General features: G+C 36.0%; 4 protein-coding genes, 1 long non-coding RNA gene and 1 pseudogene across 12 annotated transcripts; 4 read left to right on the forward strand and 2 right to left on the reverse strand.

Moving 5' to 3' along the window:
• The first annotated feature begins 4,132 nt into the window (after window positions 1-4,132).
• LOC105159436 (putative calcium-binding protein CML44 pseudogene) lies at window positions 4,133-4,823 on the forward strand (annotated as a pseudogene).
• Window positions 4,824-5,830: 1,007 nt separating this feature from the next.
• LOC105159437 (putative calcium-binding protein CML44) lies at window positions 5,831-6,943 on the forward strand. The gene has a single exon (XM_011076503.3). It carries the CDS (start codon window positions 6,172-6,174, stop codon window positions 6,649-6,651), a length of 480 nt encoding a protein of 159 aa, XP_011074805.1. The 5' UTR covers window positions 5,831-6,171; the 3' UTR covers window positions 6,652-6,943.
• A 153-nt stretch (window positions 6,944-7,096) lies between these two features.
• Window positions 7,097-9,088, reverse strand: LOC105159438 (BTB/POZ domain-containing protein At4g08455). Of its 2 annotated transcripts, none has more exons than XM_011076505.3 (3): window positions 8,525-9,088; window positions 7,547-8,040; window positions 7,097-7,453 (listed from the first exon to the last, which is right to left on the reverse strand). In XM_011076505.3, the coding sequence occupies exons 1-2, from the start codon at window positions 8,951-8,953 to the stop codon at window positions 7,573-7,575; spliced, it is 897 nt and encodes a 298-aa protein (XP_011074807.1). In that variant the 5' UTR covers window positions 8,954-9,088; the 3' UTR covers window positions 7,097-7,453; window positions 7,547-7,572. The 2 variants fall into 2 exon arrangements, with proteins under 2 accessions (XP_011074807.1, XP_011074806.1); XM_011076504.3 differs by having other exon boundaries at window positions 7,097-7,458; window positions 8,525-9,087.
• Window positions 9,089-10,159: 1,071 nt separating this feature from the next.
• LOC105159439 (PHD finger protein EHD3) lies at window positions 10,160-14,438 on the forward strand. Of its 4 annotated transcripts, none has more exons than XM_011076508.3 (7): window positions 10,160-10,353; window positions 10,438-10,746; window positions 11,262-11,471; window positions 11,740-12,069; window positions 12,258-12,347; window positions 12,487-12,531; window positions 13,184-14,438. In XM_011076508.3, exons 3-7 carry the CDS (start codon window positions 11,265-11,267, stop codon window positions 14,054-14,056), a joined length of 1,545 nt encoding a protein of 514 aa, XP_011074810.1. In that variant the 5' UTR covers window positions 10,160-10,353; window positions 10,438-10,746; window positions 11,262-11,264; the 3' UTR covers window positions 14,057-14,438. The 4 variants fall into 4 exon arrangements, with proteins under 4 accessions (XP_011074810.1, XP_011074808.1, XP_011074809.1 ...); XM_011076506.3 differs by having other exon boundaries at window positions 10,161-10,353; window positions 10,438-10,741; XM_011076507.3 differs by having other exon boundaries at window positions 10,161-10,349; window positions 10,438-10,741.
• A 728-nt stretch (window positions 14,439-15,166) lies between these two features.
• On the reverse strand, window positions 15,167-20,493 carry NDHM (subunit NDH-M of NAD(P)H:plastoquinone dehydrogenase complex). Its single transcript, XM_020692909.2, has 3 exons — window positions 19,841-20,493; window positions 19,545-19,765; window positions 15,167-15,361 (listed from the first exon to the last, which is right to left on the reverse strand). The coding sequence occupies exons 1-2, from the start codon at window positions 20,414-20,416 to the stop codon at window positions 19,583-19,585; spliced, it is 759 nt and encodes a 252-aa protein (XP_020548568.1). The 5' UTR covers window positions 20,417-20,493; the 3' UTR covers window positions 15,167-15,361; window positions 19,545-19,582.
• Window positions 16,438-19,486, forward strand: LOC105159440 (uncharacterized). 4 transcript variants are annotated; one of them, XR_016064986.1, is made up of 4 exons: window positions 16,438-16,997; window positions 17,300-18,488; window positions 18,882-18,964; window positions 19,177-19,486. It is a non-coding gene; the product is annotated as an uncharacterized LOC105159440 (long non-coding RNA). The 4 variants fall into 4 exon arrangements; XR_016064987.1 differs by having other exon boundaries at window positions 16,438-16,777; XR_016064985.1 differs by having other exon boundaries at window positions 16,439-16,813.
• Window positions 20,494-20,908: the final 415 nt, after the last annotated feature.

Below are 20,908 nucleotides of genomic sequence, written 5' to 3' on the forward strand. Positions count from 1 at the left end.
TAACAAACAAGTTTCTCAGATTGCTCAACATGTCTGCTGCCGCAACAGCCACACCCCATGCACGGACATATATATATATATAAAACAGGCCACTACTTAGGCTCTCATAACTTGTTGCAGCATTCATTCATCATGTCATCATCTTCTTGCAGGCACAACTGCCTCCTACTGATCATCTTCATCTCTCTTGCTCTCATCATTTCCATCTCGGAAGCATCAAGGTTGCCTCGTTGGGACCAAATGCTGCCTAAGAAGCTACCGTCCCCGTCGTCCGCTCCCTCTAGAGGCACAAATTCTGCAACCACATGTTCAAAAACAACGCAAGGAACCGACCGGCAGCTCCCTTTGTCCGATGGGAAGGTTTAGTAGCAGTTCAGATCTTTTATTACAAAATGACGATGTTGCATACATAGTGTCCATAGGGAGATTATAGCATATTTTGTTGGTCTCTTGATCTTAGCCCACAATTGGAATACAATGACCCGTAAATTTGTCTAATTGGATACCTCCAATATTGATAATTAATGTACGCGGAGAGGAGTACATATTAAAATAATGTGGGATTAATGCCACTTGGAGCACAAACTAAGGTTTGTCTGATCAGTTTCCAAATAATTTTTTCTTTTGTTTATTTCATTAATTTCATATATATATATATATATATATATATAAAGTTAGCATTTTATTTATCTAAAGAAATATAAATATTTATACACATAATACATGTGTATATTTAAATAAAATACGAGATCGATGTAACAACTCTTGGTAAATTGATAAAGAATAGTGCAGTAGTGATCAAGATCACGATATTATTATTAAATATACATGTTGGAATTTTGGTATTTAATTTCATATATTATATATATTGGCGCTAACATAAACTTGTTTGATGCATTCATTGATTATATATATCTCATTTAAATACAGAGAGTGCAGTGATTTAATGAATTCATAAATAGCTGGCTTTGCTCTGTCCTCCATTTCTCACCAGATGCTGACCTTATTTTTATTTTTTTTAATTTTTTTTTTGTGGTTGCGAAAAGAATAAAAGAAACTAGTCTTTGAATTACAAACACGTATCTGTCCCCATCATCAGTCAACCTCTCAACTTTATTATTTATAGCAAAGTAATTATATTATGATTGTAATTAAAGTTGCAAACTGCACTGCCTGCAATATTTTTAGTAATTAATTTATGATTAGTGGATGAGGATAATTAAAAGAATTTTTGCTATTAATAATTATTTATATTAGATTAAATGAGGAATGGAACCATTGACTCAGATATTATTCTTTACTTATGCAACTTGCCTTTGACCAAATCAAATATTCATTTTCTAAAACATAATTAATTTAGCTAAGTACTCTTTTATATATATATATATATGTGTGTGAAACTGTCACCAATCACCCAAATTAAACTAACTAAATCTCTAGTGCACCCAATTAATACTATTTATTTATTAATTAGAAATTAAAGTAATTGAATGCTTAACCAATCATGATTTTCTCTAGTTGAAATAATTAATTAGGCAGCTAGCTGTATTTAGTCGATTATAATAAATTATATTAATTGTTTTCGTTCATTTATTTACGTAGTAAATAAATTATTTGGCGTGCGGTATATCTATATTAATATAAAAAAAAAAATTCATCCACACTCACAAACGACAGTTAATGACACCGCTACACTAATTTTTTGTAAAGTCAAAACTGCACTTCATGATAACATAACTAATTTATTCAATTTTATAAAATTTACATTGATTCATAAATTATTTTTTCTTTCATTCTTTTTATTAAGGTAATGTATTGATTTATTTATTTTATTCTTATTTATAATATATTTTAAAAATAAAAAATTATTTATTATATACACACAGAAATAGCATACCACAACAGCTAGTATTAATATATATGTAGCCGGATGGTGGTTAATTTACTCCATGCACATTCTTATTTAATTTTAATATTATTTTTTAAATTCTAAAATACCACATTATAAATATATTATAGTAATAAATTACAATAAATTCACTTGTTGAGTGGAATTTCGAACAAGATAAGAAAACTGCAACTATATATATATGAAAATGGATGGAAATTAATTAACAATTAAAATGATGAAATAAGTGATGGGACAAGTGGGAGTACACGAGTCTTGTTGATCTTCTTCCGCTCTAAGGTTCTGTTTGGGTGCAGGAAGCACGAAACCATCCACTCAACAATTGAATCAAACACCATCTTCTTCACCAGCTTCCTCTTCGCCGGGAACACGCTCCCTTTCTTCGACTTGAATGGCGGAAACACCCCCGCCGCCGCCTGCTCTCCGCCGTCGTCTCTCCCTGCCTCACCCACCATTCTGCAGCTGGCTCTTCACTCTGTTTTCTTTTTTTTTTAAAAAAAATTGTAGGCGATCGAGTTCAGTGAGTTTATATAAATATATATATATATGTATAGGGAGTTGGGAGAGGCAGAATGTCTATAAATGATGAAACTTGGGATGGAAGGTGTTCTAGAAGGGGCCACGTGTCATGTCCTCAATAGCTATATATGATGTAAGATTATTACATCAGAACTTTTGCGTTAGTGATGAGTGTGGGCATTCAAGAATTGGTAAAGGCAGTCAAATGAAAGTTTTCTCGACAGTCATCGGTCGTAACAAGGTGTGAACTCAGGCGCAAGCTTGCGTAATGGATAAGCATAAGGCCACCCTCTTCAATTTCTGTATTCTTTTTTATTATATGTTTGTATTCTTTAAGTATCACCCATCACTCTTGATATATACATATGAATTAAAGCCAAATGGAGATTTGTTATTTTTAATTTGATATATCGAAAATTTCGGATAAAGACTTTAAGAACGAATATACAATTGATAATTTTAAAGAGTAAAATACGATTTGATACTTTCAATTGTAAGTTTTCACAAAACCATACAGAAAAATAGCAGCTATAGTACCTTAATACTTAATTCAATAGGTCGTGAATAAAACAATAAAGAAAGTTATATGAATATTAGCAAAAAAAATACCTGCTACATGGAGGTGATTATTTATAAATTTTTCCTCATTATAACACCAAAATGATGGGATTATTACAATGAGTTTGCATTTATTAGAATTTAGAATGCACTCAAATCGAATCGCAAATAAAATAAAATAGATCCAAAAATTTATCCAAAAATCGAAAATACTTTGCCATTCTTTATAAAATACACCCCACGTACGTCAGTCTCATTTGGTGACCAATTACAAATCGTTTACCAAAGTCTAGCGTGAAAATGAAGGTAAATGCATTGCAGTCTTTGAAACTTAAACAGATTCTTTTGTTCGCATTTATTATGCAAAAATCCACGTCATTTAATGCAAGTAACTTGCAAACTGAATTCGTACTACGTGTCTTCAGCTCTGGGCCTGATGAGGCCCATTTTACGAAATAATGGGCCATTTTCACTCCCATCAATGTATTGGGCCGGCTTGATTGAATGTGATTGTTCTGATAACTGAAACTACCCCCCATTTTACGCAGTTTGTCATTATTGGGTTGATAATTTAGCATGAGAATCTTTAGGTTAGGATTTCTAGTAAAAGACTTCCAATCTCATCTGATATCGTCTTGTTAAATATTTTCCTGCAATGTATATAGCGTTTATTGTGATATAGTTCTCATATATATATTTCATTATTATAAAAAATATATGATAGTAAATAATCTATAATAATTATATTTAAGGTAAATGACAACGAACTCATATGATATTTGTCATAATTATAAATACATTATTTTAAAAATCATAATATATTTTGAAATTAATGAACATCTAATAAATACCCTCTTATAATGGGTATTTATCCTTATATTTTATATTCCTACTAAGTTATGGTGACATAAGGGAGCCCAAGTTCAGCCCACATATTATGAAGGGAAAAATTAAAATAATTAACTAAGGTAACGGAAGAAGACTAATGAAACCAAGATCAAATTGGAAAATTCCTATTCAACGGTCTTATAGAATTAAAAACAAACCATAGAACAATTTCCGCATCTTCATCTTTTTCTTCTTATGTTCAAATTTCAAAAGCATTATTAGATGTCTAATTAGTGCTCCTCTGTAATTCTCATTTATGGTCATTATTAGACCTTAAACCACCACTTTTACAACACTAATATAAATTCAACAACTCAACACTCTTACCACGCAGTGGTACCAGTAAAGAAGATCACACTACATACACTTTTGTTTCTCTTCTTTCCCTATATCCAATCACATGTCACCAGTAATCAGCACTGATGATCTCCACAGGATTTTCAAGAACCTGGACAAAGACAACAATGGCCTAGTAACAGTGCACGAGCTGCACCATTTTCTCCACAGACTTGGGATCCAGACAACCTTGGAGGATCTCAAGAAGCTCGTGGGCCGAACCAGTCTCGACTACATAGACTTCCTCTTCTTCTATGAGGCAATGGTCAAGGCCAGGATAGCAGAACAAGTTGAAGGTGATCACAAGGATGATCTCGTCAAAGCTTTTAAGGTCTTTGATTTGAATGGGGATGGATTTATATCGTGCGAAGAGCTGCAGAGCGTGCTGTCGAAGATGGGGTTGTGGGATAAGCAGAGTGGACAGGATTGTAGAGACATGATTGATATGCACGACAAGAACTCGGATGGTGTTCTTGATTTTGAAGAGTTCAAGAACATGATGTCTGTTCCTGCTCCTGCTGATCAATGTTCGGAGACGTAGTTTAGAGTGTGTAAAGAGTTGATAATGGTCAAATTGATGCATTTTTCTTGATTTTCGATGACAATATTGTTGTAATATATCTACTAGGATTTGCTATTGTTGTTCTTTTTCCCTCCCTGAAATCATTTTGCTTTCATTGGAGTCAACTGCCATAGAAGAAATTCTAACCCAAACTTGATTTGGCTAACTTGAATTAATTGTATGGCAAGTGAAATACACTTGCAATGTGACTGATGTGTAGTTCAAGGAAAATTAGCAATTACATAGCAAGTGTGATGTGATTGATTTGATTTGACCAAACTTAATTTAAAAGAGCAAGGAAATACTAACTTTAGTTTCCAAGTAAACGAATGCAGGGCAGAATCAAGAATGATATGATATTCTTGTTTTGTTACCACCTATTCCTGGACCATTATCAACTGTCTTAATCTCTTAACCCTACCCCCCCACCCCACCCAACAGACACACACATACACACAACTAGTTTATGTGGTGGTGGGTACTGAGTAGCTCTTGCAGATTCCAGGAGACAAACAACCAAGCAAATACTCATGGTGTCTTCTATATCTCTTGCAGAACCAAGTGTTATTTTTCTCTAAGGAATAGAGAGCTTGAAAGTGATTGCTTGTATGTATGTGTCCTTGCAAGTTGGGTTTTTGGCAATAGCTGGGCGTGTGGGTATAATTACTCCAATTCTTGACGTTAGTTTAAATGCTACATAGCTGTACTAAGACGTAAAGAAATTAGACAGTCTTCAACTTAAACATGCAGTCCTAAGATGTTTAAATTTTTTCGATACAAGAACTTGCAAAGATGTTGAGAAAAGCCCAAACTCATTTTGAGAATTTAACGAACTCGTTTAAAAGACCGGCTTTAGTAGCTAATTGAATTCTATTTTATAAACTCTCAAACATCATATATTCTCGAAATTGAGAGGTTATCAGGGCAACATAAATGAATGACTTGGTGGGAGAATCCAATTCACTCTGATAAGACAAGAGGAGAATTCTACATAAATCATGAGGTTGTGGTCGGCTCCAGTTTCCCTAATAAAACAAGAACACTGTCATACCTATCAGATGAGTATGGAGCTATTCTTTGTTCTGGTTCAAAAACTAAGGAGAACCAGATTATCATAACCTGATTTTTTGCATCTCATCTTCCACGAAACTTCCTACAAACCTTCCCCTAAAATCTCAACCACATCAGTGTCAATTCTTCCGTTCTATTACAAACCCGTACGGGCAAGTACTACTTAGAAAAATAATTGATTATTCATAAACAAGACAAGTCTTCTCCTCCTATATATACACATGGACACCCTTAGACAGCACCGGGAAACAGTGATAAGCAGGGTAGTATCGATTCTACTTCCTTTCCTTCTGCCTTAGTTTACAACTTCTTTCTATACAGTACCAAAATGTCTCCTCTCAACACAGTTCACTTGCAAAAGATTTTCAACAGGCTCGACAAAAATGGCGATGGCCTTGTTAGCGCTGACGAGCTAGGGTGGCTTCTTGATAGGATTGGTCTCCATGCTAAACGAGACGAGCTCGAGCTGCTGGTAGGGGGAAAAAGCCTGGACTATGTTGATTTCTTGTTCTTCTACGAAACTCTGATCAAGGAGAGTAGTGTTTTTGATCAAGAAACATGTGAAATCGAACAAGAAGATAATATCTTGGAGAGGGATCTTCAGAAAGCTTTCAGAGTTTTCGATTTAGATGGTGATGGATTCATCACTAGTGAGGAGCTCCAAATTGCACTGTCAAGATTAGGATTGTGGGACGAGCATTCCGGCCAAGACTGCAGGCGTATGATTGATGTATACGATGCTAATTCGGACGGGCTGCTTGATTTCGAGGAGTTTAAGGATATGATGTTGGTGAAGAGTCAATCTTAAACCTTTGCTCTCACGTAGAGGACACCCCAGTGGTTTGAGCTCCAACATCTCATACTTGAGATGTTGGGTTTAAAACTAATTAGGTGCGTGTATTAGTGGATGAGTGTGTGTTTAGAGAAAAGAAAAACAAAACACAAAAAAGCTTCCTGCTTGCTGTCTTCTGTTATTACTGTGTAGTTTTGGAATCCGTACGACTGCCACTGAAATTATGGTCCAATAGTTTCAATGGTAATCCAGACGAGTTTGTTTAAATCGAACATTTTACTGATTGGGACATATCCTCATATAGTCACTTCTGTTCCGACTCAACCAGTTATTCAGCATCTACTCTAAATCAGCCTCATCAATTTCATATAATAAAAATAGTTTAGAAACTCACGCTAATGTTAATCTCATGGACAATGACTCAACCAAGCAAAATTTAAGGATTGGAACTACTCAAGGATGCAGGAATTCAGGCTACCTACCCTGTAAATAGGATCCTAAGTTTATGCTATTGACATAAAATCAAAATCACAGCATCGACAAGGTAAAAAGGAAAAACAGAACAGCATCAGTGACCGAGGAAATATAAGGTAAAACAGGGCTCGTTAATGGAAGTAAATAACAAAATTTTGGAGAATAAAGCATCGACGTAACTTATCAGGTGCAGCATCACCCTTCTCGCTTCAAATCCAATACATGCTAAAGATGTCTTATCAGGTGGAGAATCACCATTTTCCCTTCAACTCAAATACACGCTAAAGATGTCTATACCAGTCATTATCCCAACTGCCCATCAACTCTACAAGTTCCTTGTAACCTGGACTGCAGAAAATCAATTCAGATGCATCCAGCACTTTGTTTGCAATATCTTTTTTGAGAAGTTACATTACAAGAAAACTTACGTACTAACCTGGGGGAATGCCTTATGATTCAATCCTACACTTTCGTGATTGAATCTTTACTTGCAGCAGTATTCACTTGTTTTGACAGATAAGCTTCATAAATTTCTACCACCACGCGGGGATCTTTTTCCACAAGTTCCATGTACTCTTCTTGCTTACTGAGCTTGTCCATATTGTCCATGATCAATGATAATGCTGCATCGATTAAACTCTTTGCACCGTGCTGGTAAGCAAAAGCATAATATGGGAGTGAGTTTTCCCAGTTCAATCTGGACATGAGATACTTTTCACAGTAGGTCTTCAGATGCTTCACTTGGTACTTTTCAGCCAAAATTAAGAGATCACAGGCCATTTGTTCATCAAGGCATGCCTCAGCTGTGTACAAATAGTTAACAAACGCACGAAGGGCGTCATATGATACATCACTGATCCTGATGGTTCCACTGATGCTCTCCTCCATTTCATTTTCAAGCATGGCCCTGAAAACGGGAGAACGACTTGTCTGCTTGGAAATCAAGATGCTCGAAATCAATATAGTAACCCTTTAATGAGAGGAAATGTAGATATATAAAATTAAACCCGACTTCATCATGCAAACAAGGGAGCAAGAATGAGGAGAAGGTATTGAGCAAAATATTGTTTCCCAGATTTATCCTGTGCGGTATGTTACAAATTGTTACAACACTGAGCAAATGAACAACGTTTTTGAATGCTTGTCCAAGGATACATTATGGCTGTTTTTGGTTTTGATTTTGTATAGCCGAGATGTTTGACTAGATATGTGAAAAATGCTTCTCTTATGGTAATTATGCAAGTCCGAGAAATATTATATGCTTATTTTCTGGTAATTACATTACTGATTGAACAAAAACCTAACGGGTGTAAAACAACAGGGACGGATAAGTCAATAGCGACCATCGGGCAGCCCCAAGCTTGAACAGCAGAATTTTGAGCAAATAAGTAAAATAATAAAAAGGGTACTGTACCAATATAGCCCGGTGAGCCGGGATAGAAGGTGAATTGCAGGACGAATCAGCGGAATCCGTCGAGCCAGATGCCACCAAAACGACGTCAGTGAAGCAAGGCGTATTGGGCCTGGTAACGCAATTAACTGGCCCAGGCCCGACGGATAGTAGGCGCAGGAAGTTCACTTTCGACTTGAGTTCGTCGATCTCGCGCTTAAGCTCCTCCTCCGTCTCGCCTGCCTCCTCGTAGCACTCTCGGCATGTACCGGCGGCACGATCGCCGTACTCCTCCTTGCAAGACAGGCACTTCATCCTCCTCCGCCGCCGCACAGCAGCGGATCCTTCCTCCACTTCTTCTTCATCGTCATCCTCATTGTCGTCCTCGTCTTCTCCGAAGTCGATATCGGAATCGGATGAGAAGCGCCGCCTCCTGTGATGGTGGCGCCGCATATTCTTCTGGTGTGGAATTATTGACGCGAAGCGACTTCAATTGAGACGGAAGGAGATTGGACACATCCAACTGTTAATTCACGTGTAAAGTTGATAGAGTATCTTCCCTAGATTCAAAAGCTTCTATGATTATGCGTTGCTTTAATACACTGATAACGAGAGGAGTTTGTCTAACTTTTCTTTTTAAAAATCAAACATAAAAAATCATTTTCTATTTCTGAATATTTATACATTAATACTCCATTAATTAATAGTTTTCTTAGATCCTAACTACAGTCCAAGCTCTAAATCAATAAGATTATAATTTTTTGATATAAATTTATGGTTACTTCAACATTATAAATTAATAATTCTACCAAATTACGTATTTGATCCGACATGGTTGATTTTTTAACATCTTTTAGATATGAAGTCATAGTTGATTGGTTTTAATTTGGACTGAGTAATTAGGAATGTTTGATGTTGCTTCTATAATGGTTGATTTTCTTACCACATATAAACTTGCTTTAGGCTTTTACCAATACTACGTACTATGTACAAAAAAAGTTTTTATTTTTTTTAGAGAATGTATCATATTTAATTAGTAATGTTGTACATGAACGTCGTTCAAATAGTAAATACAATGCGTATATATTATTTATGAAAAATAATATAAATTCGTTGAATTGAAAAAAATATTGTTAACTTAATAAACTATTAATTTATTGATTAATTAATATTGCTTTAAATTAATAAAATTATATTATTCCAATATTATCAAAATTAAAATACTTGTGCTCCCCTAAACACTTACATACATATTTGTACGTAATAATAATGACAACAGCATTAGTAATGACAATTGAATCCAAAGAAAAAAAACCTCACTTCGGACTCGCCCTATTCAGGTCCAAAGAATAAAGATCGAACGGGATTAAGATGGCTCTCGAGTTCATACGAGTGCGTCTTGAAATTTACCTAATAAGTACATATTTTTTTAAATAAAAATTTATAATCAAGTCAAAAGGCCCAAAACCCTGTTCTAACTTATCCCAATTATTAATAATTTTTAAATTGTGGGGGCGTTCAAACTGCCACGTGGCGTTCAGCTCATCAAGTGGCATGATGCAGCCAGCAATCCTAAAACCGGCTGTCGTCGGTCCTCGGTGAATAAGCAGCCAATGAAAAGCCGGAATATATACTATGTAATATTTTTCCAAGTACACAAGAAAAGCCCCTCTCATCTTTCAAAATTCAAAAGTGGCCCCTCAGTCTCGGATAATAGTAATACACACAAGCTGCTCACAGATTCGCTTCTCTCACTTAGGGTTCCAAATTTTAGCAGCTGAAGAATTTTTTTTGCTGTTCTATCTTCTAGCACTAACTCCAGTAACTCGTGGAGTTTGTGTTTCTATATGTAGGTAAGTGAAAATTTTGAAGCATTTTTTAAGTTTGAGTATATTTAACCTGTTGAGGTTGGAATGTTGTTTTGTGAAAATTCGCAGGAAAATTGGGAGCTTTGATGCTTCAATGTTTGGTGTTTGGTTGTGATCGTGTTACTGTTCTTTGGTTTTGCTTAATTGAAGAATATAAAGAACTAATGAGCGTGGTGGTGCAAGTGATTTCTAAAGTATGGTAATGGGGCCAAATGTTGAGACGATGACAGCGAATGGCGTTGCCTGTAACATTGAGATTGGCTCGCTTGGATTGGGAGGCAATGGTTTGGTTACTTACAAGAGGCGAAGGGCTGTAAAAGTTGCCGAGGGTGGGAAGACTTTTGATGATTCAAGTAGTCAACCCAGCGAGAAGGTTTGGTAATTTCTTAAATTGAAATTCACGAGCTTCCTTGTGTGGCAATATGAGTCAGTTTTCTTTGCTCGTATATAATGTTAAAAAAAAAAAAAGGCACTTCATGAGTTCTGATGGTAGGAAAGTTTCTGGCTGTTTCAACTAAATGAATTTGTGCTAAGCTAACTGTTTACCCGGAAAAGTACGAGTAGTGGAAACATTATTATGGCCTTCTTTTGATAATGACTACAAAAGGGAGGGAAGCAACACTCAATTTGCTTTGAATACTGTTTCTCCATTAGATATTCTACAGCTTGTTGAATGTAGTTGACATAAACTATTCTGCAATTTTTGGGTTTATGTTTGTAATGTATTTAGGTTAAACCCAACTTTCAGTTAATTTGCTTATCTACTTATGCTTCTATCTCAGCTTCCCACTTGTCGTACCTATCCCAGTTTAAATGCTTTTTGTTATTGTTCCAGAGTTTTATGTATCTTCTATCCATGGATATGCTGAGATGTCTTCATTTGATTTGTGCAGTCAATGAAGCACTCAGTTGATCAAGCTAAATGTTTCCAGAAGGATTCAGATGCTATGCCAGTCTCATTCAGTGATTGCTCACTCAAGCACCAAAGAAATATTATTCTGGAGCAGATATATCAGTCACTGGATAGCGAAGGTGGTTTAGTGAAGTGCATCCAAAATGCACTTCTGTTTCATCCAGGAAGTAGTAGCAGAACTACTGTTAAAGTATGTTGCCCATGTCACAGAGCTTTGGCTTACAATTTAACTATTTTTTACTATCTTATTTGTTTTACATAGTTAGGAGAAGTATTTTGGGAGTTATTCTTGTGGAGAATCACATATTGAACATCATTAACAGTTTATAAGTATCCCACCTTTCACCGTACAATGCATTAGTCAGAGATGATAAATTGATCGCATGGTGCTTTAAATGAGAAATTTGAAAATGCAGTCGGTATTTAGTAGGCTTATAACAAAACTTATGGTTTAACAGGAATCTGTTCATTCTTGTGAGGATTGGAACAATTGCATATTCCATGCTGGGACTCTGCATGATGATCTCCACAATGCAACTAAGGACAGTGTGGGTACATCCTGTGGATCAATCAATGAATCTAACCATTACACATTCACAGAGATCTGCCTGTGCTCCTTCTCTGGTATTATAATGTCAGAAAAGTTTGCAGAATTATGCGGTCTACTCCTTCAAAACTTCCAAGGAATTAAGGCTGACAAATTATTTGATTTGAATCACATAAACTCAAGGATGAAGGAGAGAGCGTATGAAAATTCACCATTGCAATTTCAGTCAGACATCCAACAGGTCCTTCTCTGGAAGTTATATATGTGTTTGGTACCTAAACTATGACTATTCAACAACTGATAAAATGTGTGGGCTGTTCTAGGAATCCTATCGTGGGATGTCTTTTATTATGAACTCAAAGAAGATTTGCATTATCTTTATCTGATGGTATATGTGCTTCAGTTCTCAACATAACTTTCTTTATGTAGATATGGATGAAGCTCCAAAAGGTTGGCAATGATATAACTGCTCTTGCTAAGTGCCTGTCGGACAAAACAATGGCTTCTTTCTGTGAACAGGTAAATGAGTTGGCTTGTAGATGCTTGCTTTTGTGTTTGTTTTCTGTCAGTAGTCTTTAGTTTATTTTGAATGACTGTGCTAGGCTTGTAATTTCGTAAATTTGATATTCTCATTTTGCTCTGTTTTTTGTATTGTCAGGTAGGCAACTCTGCACACAGCATTTCTGAGTATGGCAAACCTGAGGTACTTGTTTCCTTTTTTCCTTATCCATTTTCATTTTGCAACTTTTTCCTTTGTGTTCTTTTGTTCCCTCTAACAGAGGGACTGAAGTGAATGCTGGAAAGTCGGTAAAAAGTTTCATGCACCGTTATGCAATGCATATTTCCTCTTGATATTTGCAGTAAGGTAAACTATAAATTATGATGCTTAAACAGTAACTATCCCTTTTAGCTGCATTACAGTTTTCACCTTACAGTCACTAGACCAAAAGCAAGGACTTTTTGTCTGTGGTTGGCAGCTGGTTTCCCTGGAGAATCTATTTATTTTTCAAATCTGGGAACCAACTTTTATTTCTCTCTGTCTGTCCTCAGTTCTCTATTTTATTATGCTTTATTAGAGGATTTCTTTTGGTTGCATAACTAATTTGATAATTATTTTTCCTGTGTTACTTGTGTGGTTTCAGTAATGCTTTTCAATACTTTAAGTTGAATGCCTTGAAATTATTAATGGATCCTAACTTATTAAAGAACCCTTATGTCCAAATGATACACAATTTATATAAATGGTTGAGGACTCAGATTTAAGGGGAAAAAATTGTGATAAGACTTGCAAATGTCAACTTCTCTAAATCTTGGTAAGTTAGGGAAGGCCATGATATTCTATTTGATGCCTACAGTTCCTTACACAACAATCTGATATGCACCCTAAACCCGAGCCAATAGAGGCCTCTGCTCTCGATGAAGCCCATACCTGCCAGCATTGTAAATTGAAGGCAGATGGAAGAAACTGTCTGGTGTGTGATTCATGTGAGGAGATGTATCATATCTCCTGTATTGAGCCTGCTGTTAAAGAAATCCCCACTAGAGGTTGGTATTGTGCCAAGTGTACAGCAAAGGGAACTGAATCCCCACATGAATACTGCACAGCTTGTGAGAGGCTGAATGCGACTAGATCACCATTTGATGACAATGAAGAAGATGATTTTATGTACGGAAAAAGAGCAGCAGAATTAGAGGAGAGTTCAAATGAATTAGTGGCTAATGAAGGGGGTAAAAGATCGCGACGCTGCACAGCTTGTAGAACTGAAGTTAGAAATGATGAGGAGTACAGGATATGTGGCCATTCCTTCTGTTCCCACAAGTTTTACCATGTGAAATGCTTGACAAGTGAGCAGTTGATTTCTTATGGTCCGTGTTGGTATTGCCCTTCGTGTCTGTGTAGAGCTTGCTTCACCGACCGAGATGATGATAAGATTGTTCTATGTGATGGCTGTGATCATGCGTATCACATCTATTGCATGCAGCCACCTCATTCTGCCATACCCAAAGGGAAATGGTTTTGCCAAGAATGTGACATCGATATCCAAAGTGTACGGAGAGCTAGAAGGACATATGAGAATCTGCAAAATATTTCTAGGAAGAGTGACTTAGATAGAAAAGTAAAGGGCGAGGGGTCTTTGAACAAGTCGGATGGAGTGGATATGCTTCTACATGCAGCAAAAACTGTGAGCTATGAGGAGAATCGGCCGACCCTGGGATTAACAACTTAATAAGCTGATAAACGTACTAGTCCAGGAAGAATGACTTCAACCACAATTTTTTTCCAGACGGGGAGTTATTTCCCGTTCCAGTACTTCCAATCTACTTAAGGCAGCATTACGATGACAAAAATTTTTGCAGATCTTTAGACAGACTAAATTTGGTTACAACTTCTGCAGTAGAAGAGATCCAGCTTTTGTATTGCAACAGGTGCTGTGGAATTGATTGAGTTGTAGTTTCTGGCCACTACTTTTTGATTATATTCAATATGCTTCGACCTTTGAGGTGATTCTTGTGAAGGGCTTTCAATTGGAAATATTTTACTGAAAGAGATGTTGTATTTTGCTAAAATTCGGAATATAACTTTGGCCCAAAGGCCTCCAACCGAGCCAAGATGTGCAGTGTGTAGTTCCTGTATTATAGTATATGCTGTAAATCAATATTCACCTCGACTAAACTGACTTTTCTTTTAATTGATAACAGATCTATGAAGTTGATTTAATCTCTGATTATGATTAGGGAACTGACCTTTTCAACTTAAAGGATCTTATATTTAGTGGTGCGCACAGTGCGATTTCGGCTTTTTGTAAAGCTATTCTCAAATTAAAAAATTCTCATTAGCGATTTTATAAAATAATTTTTAAATTGTTATTTTTAAAATTAAAATCAAAGATGCGTCTTTGCGTGGTTTCATGTGGTTTGACAGCTTTAATATTTATGATAAAAATAAAACGTTGAGACTAATAAAAATAAAAATATAAAATAAGTGTTTGTATGTAGCAATCAAGAAAAATCAATATTATGTATCATAGACCACCAACACTCTCCTAATCCAATAAGGATTCACTTAATCCAACAAATACCAAGGGTTGGTTATAGACATATTAGATATATTATTAAGAAAGCATATCAAATTTATTTGCATCCTTATTAGTATTTGATAATTAGTAGTAGGTAATACTTTAGATCATGCAACTAGGGGGCGGGTTCGGGGCAGGTTTGGGTGGACCGGAGACCCGTCCCGCCAACTTCGGGATGGATCCGGGACTTGCCCTGCCTGGTATTTTTACACCCCGCCCCGTTACAAAATCCGCCGGACAAGTCTAAGCTGGTGGACACGATTATGTTTTTATTTTTTATTTATTGGACAAATATAAAACAAATTCGACATATTAGTTACAAATAAATTTGTTCCTCAAATATTCAAGTCCAAAAATAAATTCTTAAATAAAACTAGATACAACATCATCATTCATCGTCCTCCTCGTCAAGAATTGTTGGACAATGTTTCAATTTTTCAATTGTTGAACAAGTACCTAACAATAAATAAACAAAAGATATAATATTTTAGTGATATTTACCAAAATAAAGTAAAAAATATATAATTAAAATTTTACTTACATTACCTCATTCCACAACTAATGACGAGAACACATCAATACCTACAAAGTAAAATATATATATATATATTATATTATATGTATACCTATATTGTATATACTATCGGGCTGGGTCCTAATTTTCATTGTATGGGTATCATCCTGTATAAGTACAACTTAACTATTAGTATATAACACAATGAACCTTTCACAGTTGTGACACTTATTAGTATTTATTGTTAGCAAAAAGTTAAAAATAAAAATGTCATAAAAAATATATATTTTATTATTTATACAAATTCAAACCTAATGAAGATTCCTTTCAAATTAGTCGTATATGTCCTTTGAGGTTGCACACGAGCTTGATCCTTCCAATTTTGAGAACGACAAAATCATTATCAATAGATTCAGTAAATATTTAAAAGCATAGATTATGAGAAAACCAAGATAAAAAGCAAATAGACAGAACAGAGATAGAAGGCGGCAAGAGAGAGAAGAGGAAAAGGGGAGAAAAAATGACTGAAAATTGGGACAATTATTAAATGAGCTTAAAATCTGAACGGGCTTAAAGAATTAAGCATATTTTTCGAATATAAATTTTACAAAAATAGGCTTTATGATATGTATATTTGATAATATATGAACTTTGAGCTTATATAATTTGAATATGAATTCTTCTAAAAAATTAATTATTTTATCAAATTATTATCCCATTTTTTGATAGACTCAATAGGCTTGAACAACTCTCTTGATTTAAAGGGAAGCTCAACTCAATTAAGTCCTAATTTAACTTTCATAGGGTCTTACCCTAATGCTGCACCCGAAGAATGCCATTCATCAAGTATGTGTCAAAATTTGATGCACCCAATGCTCAAAAGTAAGCGTATTGTTTTTGTTAATAATAAGTGGTATAATTAATTTACCTTAATTAATAATAATTCATTAATTCCAAAACTATATTAGCAATTTCCAACTAAACAATTTCTTTGCTCATATTAATTGCAAAGATTGTTAAGAGTCCATTAAACCTTTCTCAATGAGCAATCTTCTTACCTTAAATAGTGGGATCAAAAGTCAATAATAAAAGGAAGATAATTTATTCCCATCATATCTTAATCAGTTCATATGTAATTTTTCCTCAAGAATTGTAGTGACCCCTCCATTAGCCGAACCCTAACAAGTAAGCTTGGAATTGGAAAGACTTATTACTGCAAAAGAATTCTTAAGGTCCCAATTTATGTCAATGTGGGCTTACTTTCACGCGACCCAAATTGTGCCGATCCGCTCGGAACTCATAAAGTCTCGTCCTCTCCCTCTTAAGGACACTGATATACAGCAGAAGAACATAATGGGGTCTGTGAGTTGCCGCGTTTTTCTTCAAGAATTCGGGCAAGGCTTAATCTTTTTTGAGGGGGAATGTATTTGTTTTTCTCCTTTTGATAGCACCACAGTATCTCCACCTCTTTTGTCGGCCCGTATTTTGTTTTCATCCGGACCTTACGATTTTTCACATGTTTCAATGAGTTACAGATGTAGATTATGGGTTCTCTTGCGAACCCACATGCCTATATATGTATGTGTGAATATGTGCGTGTGTTTCACATATAGCATAATCACTACAGTTCAGCAAGTATTTGGTGGATGATTGTCTTGTTTTTGTTTTATATTATAAAGAAGTTAAAAATCTACCATCTTTATGACTGATATTTGGGAACTAATATCTGCATGTGATTGTTTTCTTCTTTGACATTTTGTGATTTTTACTCCTTTAAATATGTGTATTGTTTCAGGATTTAATTTTTCCGTCCCAAAGTTGTTCTATATCAGGAAGTTGAATGGATGGTTTGACTTTTCATACTTTTACTTGTTACGCAGAAGGTGGATTATACTTTTGTTGCAGATGTGATACAACATTGAAAGGGTAATAGGTAAAGTTTATATTTGGGGTGGCAAAGAGGAGGAGCAGGAGGGAGTACTATATCAAGTAAAATGGTTCAAAAGGAGATTAACTATGTTGGATTCGAGAAACTTGTTGATCTTGATGTTCATGATTTTATACATGCTCAGGCAGAGAGTTCAGAGTCCGCTTTACATGAAGTTAAAAGACGGCTGGAGGAAAATGACAATTTCGATGAGGACTACAAGAACCTTCTGCTGCAAATTCTAAACAAGGAAGAAAGAGTTAATCGACAAAAAAAACGAAGTGAAAAATATGATGATCTTGAGAACAATATTGATTACTCTTCTGAGGAGGAGAATGATCCTCAATATGAGCTTTTCTTAAAAAGTTTGAAAGAAAATGAGAAATCTTATGCGCTTGAAGTTAAGAAAAGTTGTTTGGATGTGGTCATTAAATATGAAGGAGATACAAGTTCAGATGAAGAGTGTGATCCAGAACCCAGGAGGAAATTGAGGAGTTATATGAAACAAAAGAATGGGCCTTCCAGTCATCCTGGTCTACAGAATCGTTGCAAAGATGATTCTCCATCTACTTCAACTAAGGAGGCAAAGAACTTGAATCGGAGAAAATCTAGGAATAAGGCTGAGAGCGAGAAGGCAGAGAATGTAAAAGGGTCAACTAACGATAAGGAGGCAAAGAACTTGAATCGGAGAAAATCTAGGAATAAGGCTGAGAGCGAGAAGGCAGAGAATGTAAAAGGGTCAACTAACGATATGGTGCCGGATCCTGACTATCTTATTTTCCATCAAACTGCCAAAGTTGTTGACAATCATTACGTTTACACATATGGGGGTCATACAATAGTATATGAGCAGACATATGGAGAGAATAACCAGGAGCAAGAGGAGCATGCTGATGAGTCCTCTTCCGATGTGGAAATCCTAGACAGCAACTTGACACTTTGCAGTCCTACAATGGCGTCTGAATTTAGGAACCAGGTTATCACTTTTCTTAGAAAACCCTATGATGAAGAGGAGTATGATAAGCTTTGGCTAGAAATAGAAATCCGTAAGCCTGAAGAGCGCCATCTGGACTTGCGCCATGGGAGGGAAAGAGCATATGGAAAGAGAAAAGATGGAAAGTCCTATCTTGATCACCATCCTGGTTAGTTGAAGATCTTCTCGTTCTTGTATGACATTGCTATATCCTATAATTTTTTTATTACTACACTTTCTCTTCCTCTCTCTGTTCTTGCTGGAGCGATTTCGGACAAACCTTCTGGAAGAGAAAAGATATAAAAAGAAGTAAAAAGCTTATTAATTTCCCATGGTAGTATGCTTTTCCTTGCTTGCTAATTTCAAGTGTTTTTGGTGATTCACGCACTGCATTACTCTCATCAATGTCTCTCCGGTTAGTTAGTTAAAGATCTCTAGATTGTCTTTTTGAGATTTATATCTAGTTTTCCTCATGTTAAACTTTCTTTTAAGTTTGTATTATCTTCACAGCGCCTTTTCTCTTTGTAACCGGTGTCAGACTTTCTTTCTTTATTGACTGCAGATCTCGAAATGCAGCTCTTACAATTCCAAGATGATAAACCCAAATGTTTGAACCTATTAAGAGGTTTCTTCTTTTGGCTTCAGGTCAGTAACTTGTTTGGTATTGCAAGGTTTATATGATATGTACTCTCTCACACACACAGACAAGCCAACAGAAATGATACATAAAAAGGATCAAGATATTCCTGGAGACTGATAAATTACTTGGGTTATAAACCGATCTTTCCCTTTCTTTAACGATTGTTCTTACAGCTTATTCTATATTCTGAAAAAATATCTGATGCTTTTGAAATCAGAATTTTCTGCAGGATGGATCATTTCAACCTTGGCAAGATGCAGAATGCCTCGCTATCAACCCAGAATCTTGTTAAGACTTCCTATCCTGACATTGCCCATATATGGAGATGATGGCCTAAAACATGGAAAATGCTTTTGGCTGACAATTTTGAACCCAAAGTTTCAAGTGAGCCATATGTTGTAAAGAACTCATTCTACTGCTGCAATTTGCATGTTCCAATAGACAGATTATATGGAGAATTTTATTTGTGACTAACCAAAATGTGATATATTACTGGTCGCTACATTTGATGGATTGTCCTTTCTGTTCTTGTGTTTCCATACAAATTCCCCCCCCCCCCCCCCCAAAGTTTCGAGGTTTGTGTACCTTGTTTGATGAAGTACCCTGATGTTCCAAACTCTACTTCAGTTTTTCACATCATGCAGTTGGCCATCATAATTGAATCCCACACGTGGTTTTCCCATGCTGAAATTCAAGACTCTTGCATCCATGTTATACTGAATTTCTCCTTCATAAAGCAACTTCCTGATGTAGTGCTCTATGTCAGAACCTATCAGGCGAAGCGTATATTCCGTCAGTGGAGCTCCCTGTTTCATCATAGCACTAGTTAAAAACTGTTGCCTTTATAGTGCTAGTGTAACAGAGATGAAGAGATAGATTACCTCATAGTGATCAACAAGCTCCTGGAAGTAAGAGTAAACTTTATTGCAAGTCTCATCCGTCCACACAAACTCATCTGTTGGATCAAGGATAAGAGTGAGCTTATCCATTTGAGTCTGATCAAATTCGCACGTCTCCGGGTCAATATAGGCTGCATATATCCTAACATGTCTGGTGGTGCAGCTCAGCCATTGCCCTCCGTATTCTCTGCCCATGTTTTTGCTCTTCACATTCAATTGTGGCTCTACTGGCCTTGGCTTCACAGTAGCCGCCTGCGACTGCGGTTTCTGCTTCATGTTATCTGCTTCTGTTTCTGTCTGGTTAACCTCTTCCTGTATATCTGCTTGTTGAGCTGAAATCAAGAATCCACTTCTCTTGCTAAGTGATTTCTTCGCACTTGTCCATCCCAGCATGGAGAAGCTGGTGGAAGCCATGTAGGTCGATGCTGCAGCCATTGATGGTATTGTTCTGCGGAGCCTAGGTTCCACAAAGTGTGGGATAGATGAGCCAAATTGTTTAGGTCCTCTCTGTTTACTTGTGGATAAGGGGTCTCGTGTGAGGGTCCTTGTTTGTTTCATTCTAATTGTGGAGAAAAGGAATGCATGCCACTCGAATTTTACCTTTTCCCGACTCCAAACTATTCTCTTTCGTCTTGTATGATAAATATTTAAGAGGCGGCCTCAAGATTTGGTTTTTTTTTAAACGAAATTTGCATGCCTTTTGTCTTCAGTATTTTTATACATACTCATTAACATAACCTATCAACCGACTTTTTCGTCTATATTATAATTCAAAAGTTACTTCTAATTGAAAGTGGAACGTTTTTGTGTATTTATTATTCTCATTTACTGTAATCAATCATGGGTTTTACATTCCATTCTCCATTTAAATAGCTGCACATGATCGCACTGTTAAGGCCTGTGACGGTTCCTGTTAACAACAGCATGAAATCAAGCTTTTTAGAGAAAAGCAATTTTATACAAATTCCCTGTGCATCCTGAAATATACATCAGAAACTACAGGATCTGAAGCCCAGCAGTGCTCAAACCGAGGACACCCTCCCCAACCCC

This window comes from Sesamum indicum, linkage group LG3 (assembly GCF_026168435.1).
Source record: "Sesamum indicum cultivar Baizhima isolate 11 linkage group LG3, ASM2616843v1, whole genome shotgun sequence".
NCBI lineage: Eukaryota > Viridiplantae > Streptophyta > Magnoliopsida > Lamiales > Pedaliaceae > Sesamum > Sesamum indicum.